This window comes from Heterodontus francisci, chromosome 16, assembly GCF_036365525.1.
Source record: "Heterodontus francisci isolate sHetFra1 chromosome 16, sHetFra1.hap1, whole genome shotgun sequence".
In the NCBI taxonomy this organism is placed as follows: domain Eukaryota; kingdom Metazoa; phylum Chordata; class Chondrichthyes; order Heterodontiformes; family Heterodontidae; genus Heterodontus; species Heterodontus francisci.
This window is the reverse complement of record NC_090386.1, coordinates 81,238,224-81,248,047: the sequence shown is the minus strand read 5'-3', so window position 1 is coordinate 81,248,047 and position 9,824 is coordinate 81,238,224. Positions and strand designations below refer to the sequence as shown.

Genomic DNA, 9,824 nt, shown 5'->3' with positions numbered 1-9,824 from the left:
CAGTCCCGTCCCCAGTCCCAGCCACTGGATCCGCAGTCACCGGGGCTGCATCTGCATCTGCATCTGCATCACTGACAAAATCAACGGGAAATACATTGAAAAATAGATTGCAACCTCATAGAGAAAAAAAAAATCATGTCTGTGGCCTTTGCATCTGCTCGCCAGCGGGGGAAAGGGGAGGTCACTCAAGCCACCATTCAAAAGGTAAACCTCTTATTATTTAATATTTGATTTAGTTATCCTTTTATGGAAAATCTGTAAATCCTATTTTTTTTAATCCTCCCCTGGTGGGTTGTCATTTCCTAATTTTTATTTATTTTATTTCTCCCATTTGTGAGAAATGTGCCATCTCTCTCAATTTTGAAATGCGAGGTTTAATCATTTTAAGACCCTGCTTGGGGACAGTAGTGATTTTTCCCTCTTCCCCCCCCCCCCCCCCCTTCACTCTTCCCCCCTCCCCCCAATCAGGACTATGAATGCAGCAGCTCTGAACAAAGCAAGGTGTGATAGTGCAGACACATGGGGCAACCGGGGTTAAGGAGCCAGTACACTGTTTAATTTCATTTCAAAACTATAGATGCAGATTTGATTTTTCTCCCCCTCTCTAAAGCACCGACCTCATCTACTTAGCGAGACGATTGCACCTCTATTATTGACACGTGATTTTTGTAAACGTGCTTTTGGATAAAATAACGTCAAATGTACAGTTTACTTGTGTACAATCTGACGTTGCTTAATGCAGGGGCTGAAATCTGAGCCAAACTAAATGCCAATAAAACCGATTAAATAGATTTTATTTTTCTTGCAGCTTTCCTGAAAACGAATGCAATTCCACAATAAACTACACAAATGCATTTTTAGAAGCATCTAAAATGAATGGCGTGTTCAGCGATGCGGTCAGTAATTATTTAATAAAAGTGGTACTTTTAGTGAGGAATAGGGCCATCAAAATGGTATCAGGCAACGCACTTAGGCATTTTTTGTTCCACATTTGATCATTTTTAAAATCAAAATAGCTTGAAGACGTACTGAACCCTACTAAGTAATGATCTGAAACTTGAAACCTTTGAATAGTTTAATAATTCTTGTCAAAGGGTTTTATTTTTGAAAGGAAAGAGTCGTTTTCTTAGGACTGAATAAGGGCTCCTTGCGACCTCAGGTGCTTTATTCCCCAAACCGTTAGCTAGGAATGACGATACTGTGGGCGACCAAGCGTTTGATTTTTGATTTCTCCTCCCCCTCTCTCCCAAATCGAGCTGAAAATCGCCAAACTTTATCCAGACGGTGCTTAGCATTCAATTGTGAGAGAGTATTTGGGTTTTGGTGATGGAGAGGAGGCTGGTGTCGATGGAATGGGTAAGTGGAGTAGGGGGGACGGGACATTGGTAGTTTGGCGGATTAATAATGGCGAAGAAGAAAAGGTGTCAGTGCAGACAGCAATCAACACCTCATCAGCATCCTGCTCAGCAAACCATCGTGCTGCCATCCGATGGACAGGGAGCATTGTTGCTAAACACCTACCACTTCGCATCTGTTTCTGTCACTGCCGACGTGAACAGCTTCCCTCATGTTAACTGCGTTTTACTTGCATATCGCGGATTGCCCGTAAAATTCATCTAATCAGATCAATATTATTCAATGTCATTAGACTGTAATAGGTTTGAACTGATTATTTTCGATGAACAGTGTCACATTGTAACATATCTGAGCGCAGAGACCAAATGGCAAAATAAAAATGCTAATCTCCACTTACATTGTGGGTACAGAAATATTTTTATCTGTACGATTAGCGTCACCAGTGTTAATATTTGTATAATTTCTCCATTTTTCCTGTAGTTTTCTTCCACCTTGCTTTTCCGAGGAGACGGGGTATATTAATAGAGTTTTAAAGCGGTTAGCTGCAAATAGACAGATATGACATGGGAACTTTATCATTTTCAAATACGGCAGGTGAATGTTCAACATTTAAGTACCTTATAAAAATAGTCAGGAATGCATGGCAAATGAAAAACACTGCGATGATGGAATCTGAAGTGAAAACAGAAATTGCTGACATACTCAGCAGGTCAGGCAGCAGCTGTGGAGAGAGAAACAGAGTTGACGTTTCAGGTTGATGACCTTTTGTCAGAATTGGACAAAGTTAGAGATGGAACAGGTTTTGAATAAACACAGAGGCGGGGGTGGGGTGGGGTGGGGGGGCGGTTTGGGGGAACAAAAGGGAAAATCTGTGATAGGGTGAAGACAGAGATTAACTGACAAAAGGGATGGTGGTGCAAAAGGAATTCATGGCAAGTTTGATTTACAGACAACCATTTGGATGAATATGGGGAAAAGCTGTCCAATCAATTGAAAAATTAAACTTTCTTAAAGCAATTAAGGTTTCCTCACATTTTATTTGTACTTTGTATAAACAGAATGAACCATTAATTTTATGTCTGCTTGATCTTTCACTCCCTTCCCAGTCCCATGCTATTTGCAACTGTTTTACATGTAAGGTCTTAACATTCTAGTTTTCTAGAAGAAAAATGCTGTAAATCTATATAATGAAAAGGTAGGAGTTTTTGTGCTCAATTTGATTTTACATTTATGCCGTAGGACAGAATAATTTGCTGTAAGGGCTAACTAATGTTCAAATAGGAGACTGGAAATAAAAATAACTAACATTGATGAAGGATGAAAGCTTGTAAACACAAAGTACTGAATAATTAGCAAGAACATGCCTTCGACTACAGAGTGCCAATTTTATTTTTATTTTGACTTTGTTTGTTTTGTTGAGCTACCAATGACGTGATTTCACTAAAACATGTGCACCATAATTGGGAGGTAACATAAAATGCTTCTCAAATGATTGAATGTCTGTCCCAGCCCAAATCCCCCAACTTCAAACAAAACTAAACTGGCTCACTCTTAATGATCAACGGATGGAGGATTCTTCTGCAGGGTTGGCTGAAGACCAGTAAATAATTGATACAGATGTTAGAAGATGACAATGTCATTCTTTCATGATGAAGAATTAATATTTGGACCAGATAATTAGTGTGTTCAAAGCCATGACACCTACATTTTGTCAAGTTTAAGAGGGAACTTTTATATAGGGTGGTGCAGTGGTTAGCACCGCAGTCTCACAGCTCCAGCGACCCGGGTTCAGTTCTGGGTACTGCCTGTGCGGAGTTTGCAAGTTCTCCCTGTGACCTCGTGGGTTTCCACCAGGTGCTCCGGTTTCCTCCCACAGCCAAAGACTTGCAGGTTGATAGGTAAATTGGCCATTGTAAATTGCCCCTAGTGTAGGTAGGAGAATGGTGGAATGGTAGGGAATATGGCGTTAATGTAGGATTAGTATAAATGGGTGGTTGTTGGTCGGCACAGACTCGGTGGGCTGAAGGACCTGTTTCAGTGCTGTATCTCGAAATAAATAAACAACCATTGTTATGACCAGGTGAGAAAGGTGTCTAGGGGTCCCTCTCAGGCTTCAACTGGTCTTACCATAACAGGGTTTAATTTTAAACACACAGTGTTTTTAGCTCCCCCTTGGTGAATCCTTGTTCACTACTTTTCAATTATAATACAAAGAAACCAGCACAAACAGGTTTTCTTAGGTTTAAAGAAGAAAAGTTGAAATTTATTAAACTTGAACTTAAACTCTAATTCAGTTCAAGTCTATGGATACACGACGCACTCACGCTAGCATGCATACGCGATACATACATGCAAATAGAGACAGAAAAGAGCAGAAGAAAAATAAAGTGGAAAAGTATGAGGCAATATCTGAAGAGTTTTTGTTATGGTTCTTTGGGCTCACTGTAAAGCCCTTGATTGTAGGTAGATCTTGCTTTTCATTGGAGCCCAGTATTCTTCTTAAACCTTGTTTGCTGTAGGAGACTTTTCTCTCTTGGGGTTCCTGTGTCTTCATTGGATTCAGAGACATGTGAGAAAGAGATGAGAGCAGACAGGAGAGATTGTCTCAGTCCAGGAACAAACAGTCTTACTTTACAAACTCTCCATGGCTAATTCAAAAAATCCTGGAACAGCCAGTTAGTCATGTGACCAGCTGGTCTAACCAGTCCTGGATTGTATCACCTTAGCAGTTTCTGGAATGCTCCTCTTGCACACAATACCTGGTGATCAAGGTCCATTGTGAGTTGAATGTGTCAGGGAATGGTCCTTTGTCCTTCCAAGCACTGTCTGTTAATATGCAAATGTCTTTTCCAGACATGGCTGATCTGTTTAACAAGTCATTTCCTCACTCCAGTACCAGTCAAAAATCAATGTTCATGACAAAATTAATGTGCCTCATTCTTGGCAGTGGGGGCCTAGCATGACTTGGTATGGCTGTTAAATATATTAGATGCTTTCAAGTGATCAATCAGCTCAAAGATGCCTCAGCTACCAACAGAAAACAGTATCCTTTATGGGCCAGAAATCACTTTTAAACTCCAAAGTACCAGTCCAACCTGTAAATTCTGCCATGATATTGGTCTGAAGGATAAAACAGACAGTTTTACTTTTGTTTGACAGCAGGAAACCAAAATATACACATATTCAATGATCTTTTGCTAATTTTCAAGACAAGTTGTAACAGTACTGTTGAGCAGCAACTCAAACATTGCAAAACGTGGCTGTTATGTGGATTAAAATAAAGTAATAATTTCAGACTAGTCTGCTAATGTTATTTTTGTTTACCGTGAACATTGCTGTTTTATTAGCTGATCAGTACTGTACTCTACTGAAGTGAATATTTAAATGTGAGCAGTACTAAATTAACATAACATTGTACAACATATGGATTTTGGCTCCACAATGTAACTAAAAATTTCTAATGATTTTTGGTTTTAGATGTTGGATGAAAACAATCATTTGATACAGTGTATCATGGATTACCAGAGTAAAGGCAAAACTGCAGAATGTTCTCAGTAAGTTTTTCTTGTCGTCATTTTGAACTTTGACTTTGGCAACTTTATTTAAAACAATTACAGGCTCAGTTAACATCCCCATCGCTGTGGAACACTGGAGTAATATCTCTGCACCTATGAATACAAAGGGCCTGACATTTATATGCATGAGAGTTTGTAGAAATTGAATGAAGTTGCTTGGGGAAAGGTTTGATGTTGAAGGAATATATCTGAAGATAATACAATGTAGCCAATTTAGGGTTGTGCTTTCAAATAATAGAGACCAGTATAAGTACCAGACCTGGGACAGAGGTATAGAGATCATGTGTCTTGGTATCATTAATGCCACTAGAGCCCTGATGTGGAGATCTTTGTCGAACATAAATGCTTAACTTTTCAGTATATTTTCCTGGTACTATTATACATCTATTGGTGTGCACTAAACAAAAAGGAATAGATTTAAATGGCAAATATTTATATCTGTATCTGTTAACAAGTGATGGGTATAGCTCGTGGAATTAAGATTGTAACAGCAATGGAAGATTTGATGTTACTGAAACTTATAAGCTCTTATGGATTTAATTGCCTCGTTTATGATTTAACTCTGACTTGATGGTAATATTCCCACTACAAGCCTTAACATTGAAAAACCATCTGTACAGAATGGCAAACATTTTTGTAGAGCATATTGTATAATTCAGTAAATTTTTCTGGCAAGTGACCATGTATTTTCATGCAAAACTTTCTCTTGCTGTCATAATATGAAGCTGCATGACACCCAAAGGTGTGACACTGCTGTGGAAATGGGACGTACAAGCTTGAATAGGAAAGCTCACCATTGGAAAAGAAATGCCTAAGATGATCATAAAATGCCTGAGAGTGTACTAATGGCCTGTAACAGAGTCTTAGGGTTCTGTTGATTGTATAAACTACTCACATTTCCCTTTGTGGAGCTGTCTGAATCCTATGATTGACTTGTATTATTGTACCTCTCTCCCGAATATGTATTATTTTGTACCTTTTGAATAATGCTAAATTTCACTAGTGCTCATATTAGGTTACTAGTGCAAGATCTGTATTGCCTAAAAGCAGCCTTTGGTTTGAAAAGTACACTCTAGAGCCAAAAATAATTTAAAACTTTAATTTGTGAAAACATACCAATTGTAAGCATGGTGTAATTTTCTGTGAAAATAGAATATTCTGAAAAGCAGTTTGCAACTTCCACTGGGCAGGGAGGAGCTAGTAACAGTCCTGAACTCTCTCCACTTAAAGAAAACACGACCAGCTGATCATGATATTCCACAAGATACAATACAGAAAATTTCACTATTGGTTTTCTCAACCATGTGGAATTGCAACTGTTGTGCAACTGATTACAATCAAGAGGCAACGCCTCTACCAATCAGAGTTCACTTGCCAACCAATCAGCACTCTCATACAGTATAAAGTTGTTGTTTTCCCTTACATTGGTATTCTTGCAGATTGTCCTGATGAATGCAAGACAAAAAGCTTCAACAACATGTCTCTCTTTTCAGCAATACTTAAATTAAAAAGATAATTAGGCTATTTAACTAATGTATTCTAGTTGCCCTGATGCCTAGTGTGTTGAAATTTAGTTTTCTTCAATATAAGTTTTAATGGAGGAAACTTGTTTATAATTTTATATTCTTGCATTGTATCTAGTTGGCAGAATGGTATTGACACATGGAAGTGTACATTAGGCATTGGGTAAAATTCTGGTGCATCATTCTCTGACAGTAATCTAACAAGGTGAATCTTATCCAGTTGTATGTTGTAAACTTAGGGCTGACTTTTTGTCACAGAGGCGGGTAACAGGAACTTTTTGGGTCAGAAACCCACTTCTGGGGGTGGTGGGGGGTGTTGGGGAAACTGATTAAAGTTCAGATTTCCAAGTGGGAAAGCCCTCAATTGGTTTGGAGATGGGTTTACAGTCCACTTAGAGATGTGGGGGTGGCAATGGAGGCGGGTCAGATGAAGTGTGGGTCTCATTAAACTCCCACGGCAACCATCACTGAGGCCGCTGGTTGGCCTGAGGGAGAGATCTGAGGTTTATGCCAAAGTCTTCCACAGCACAGAAGTGGGATGTCGCAGGGGAGTCAGAGGCCTAGCCCTTGCTTCATCAGTGCTGAGCTGGATCTAATGCTGGAGGCCATGAGGGAGAGGAGGGAGGTCCTTTTCTTGAAGGGTGGCAGGAGGAGGCCACTTCATCGTACAGCAGGGGCATCTCTCTGCTCAGTGTCATCTCCCTCCACCTCCTCTTTCTCCTCCTTTCTCACCTCCTACTCCTTCCCTGTTGAGCTGTCTCCTTCCAGGGCCCCATTGTCCTCAAGGTCTACACCTCCCTGGAGAGTCATGTAACGGAGAGCGCAGCAGACCACCGCAATGACCGAGACTCTTACAGAAGGATATTGGAGGGCACCATCTAACCGGTCTGGAACCAGAATCATAGCTTCAGATGCCCAATGGCCAGTTCAGTGGTTGTCTAACTGAGCAGGTGGCATTGGTTGTAGCACCTCTCTCTCTGTCTGAGGCTCCTGTAGAGGGGTGAGTAGCCATGTCCTCAAGGGATATCCCTTGTCTGCTAGGATCCATCCACGCACTTTGGAGGTTGGAGAGAAGATCTGAGGTAGCCTGAACTGGCAGAGGATGAAGGACTCATGGCAGCTACCAGGAAATTGAGCGCACATGTGGTGGAAGCTCCTGTTGTCGCAGATCAGTTGCATGTTGAGGGAGTGGAAGCCCTTTCTGTTGATGGATCTCAATTGCTGGTCGCTGAGTGCCTTGATGGCCACATGGGTGCGATCAATGATGCCCAGCACCTGGGGGAATCCAGTGATGGAGGGGAACCCAATCCCCTCTCTCCCTGTGGGGACCTGTCCATCGTCAAATAAATGGGCTGTCCTGCTCTGGCAAAGAGGGCATTGACCTGCGAGATGCAGGGGTGTGCTGCCATTTGTGAGATGCCAGCAAGATCTACAACTAATCCTTGGAAAGAGACCGAAGCAAAGAAGTTCAAGGCCACAGCAACTTTGACAGCTACTGGCAGGGCATGGTGACCAGTGCTATGAGGTGTGAGGTTTTCGGCAACAAGGTCACAGATATCTGTGACATCTGCCTGGAGAGTTGCACTCTCCTGTGCCACTGGGTCATGTCATCTCCAGGTAGCTCCATCTTTGGCAGTAGATCCTGTGGTGAGGGTATAACCTCCATTGCCTCCCGCCCCTCTTTCCTCTTCTGTGCCCTAATGATGCCCTGGGTTACACCCTTCCTGTGGAGGGTGTTGTCCCTCATGGCCATTGACCCAAAATCTGGCAGTTGTGTCCCCCATGCCAGCTGCAGCCCTCCTTTTAGACAGCTGGCTCTCCTATTGTGATTGGCAGCCTGGCCTCCACGATGCCAGGATGGGGGGGCGGGGTTTGATGAACCCCTTTGATGCCCGAGTGCCCACTCTCCTAGCACCTGTGCAGTGCCAAGGACACCTGCTTACCAAGTGCCAAGTCCCCCTTTGAGCTGCTGACCCTCTTATGGGCCAGGGTGATTCCCTTGGGCAGTTTTGACCAGCTCCCCATTGTATACCCACCTCCCCTCAACTGACAGTTTCTGAAACCCGTGCGCCCCTTTAAATATTCCACCCTCCCCCTTCAGCAAGCTCTGAGCGAGATTTTTAACTTGTTTAATTGGCCTCAATTGCGAGGAGAGTGGGATTCCTGTCCTGCCCTCCCATCGCACTTTGACTTTGGCACCTGGATCAGCAGCTGCAAATTAGCTACCCTGGGTGTGTATTTTCGGAGGCCCCCCCCTCTCACCTCCATTCCCGCCTTTGGGGGACCCAGAAAATTCAGCCCTTAGTGTATGTTGACTTTTATATCTATCTGGTTGATAGATACTTGAGCGAATTACAAGATGTGATGTAATCACTGGGGTCAGATGAAATAACTGATTTCACCTTAAATTCACTTTATTAATGTATCTACATCAGGTAACGATTTTTCATACCACTAGTTTATTTTTAATTCATTCAGTCATGGGATGTGGGTGACGCTGGCCAGGCCAGCATTTATTGCCCATCTCTAATTGCCCTTGAGAAGGTGATGGTGAGCTACCTTCTTGAACCGTTGCAGTCCATTTGGGGTAGGTATACCCACAGTGCTGTTAGGAAGGTAGTTCCAGGATTTTGACCCAGCGACAGTGACGGAATGGCGATATAGTTCCAAGTCAGGAAGGACATGGAGGGGAACTTGCAGGTGGTGATGTTCCCATGTATTTGCTACCCTTGTCCTTCTAGTTGGTAGAGGTCGCGGGTTTGGAAGGTTTTTCCTGTCTTTGCAGGAGCTTTCTTACTGATGCCAAAAATGCTTGTGATGTGCAGTGTTATGACCGAGGTGGGAGGAGTGCACTGTCTTTTCTAGTTCAGCTTCTCCACAAGTCACAACATATATTTAAATGTTTGCCCAGTTACCAATATGGTCAATCATATACTCTACTCTATCCCAGAAGGAAATACACCAACCAGGTTTCTTTAATCAACAACAAAATTATCAGTTTATTATAAAACAACTCTTGTCCAGTAAAGAAGCAAAGCATTAACAAACTGATTGAAATATGAAAGTTCACGTTTTAAATGCCCCTCAAACACACCCACACACACACTGGTTAAAGAGGAAAAAAAGGCATTTTCTCTGCAGAGCTCTTTTACAAAAAAACAGACACAAGAGAATTCTTTGGCCAAATACTTGTTAATTCTTGAAGAAAATGAATGTGATATGTTGTGTCCCAAAATGGCATACAGTCTAGCATCCGAGAATATGTAGACGGGTCACTGGGATCTTTTCTGGAGCAGTTCTTTTCAGACAGCGTTGAGAGTTAATCTTGCAGGCTTTCCAGGAGCTCCTCAGGAGAAACGTGGCATCAGGG

General features: G+C 42.1%; 1 protein-coding gene across 1 annotated transcript in view; it reads left to right on the top strand.

Annotated features, from left to right (window-relative positions):
* Window positions 1-57: 57 nt before the first annotated feature.
* The window catches only part of LOC137378231 (calcium-responsive transactivator-like), a 68,277-nt gene continuing 58,510 nt past the window's right edge, over window positions 58-9,824 (top strand). The window contains exons 1-2 of the mRNA XM_068048454.1: window positions 58-204; window positions 4,834-4,910. Coding sequence (XP_067904555.1) covers window positions 136-204; window positions 4,834-4,910 — 146 coding nt within the window. The 5' untranslated portion in view covers window positions 58-135. The remainder of the gene's footprint in view (window positions 205-4,833; window positions 4,911-9,824) is intronic.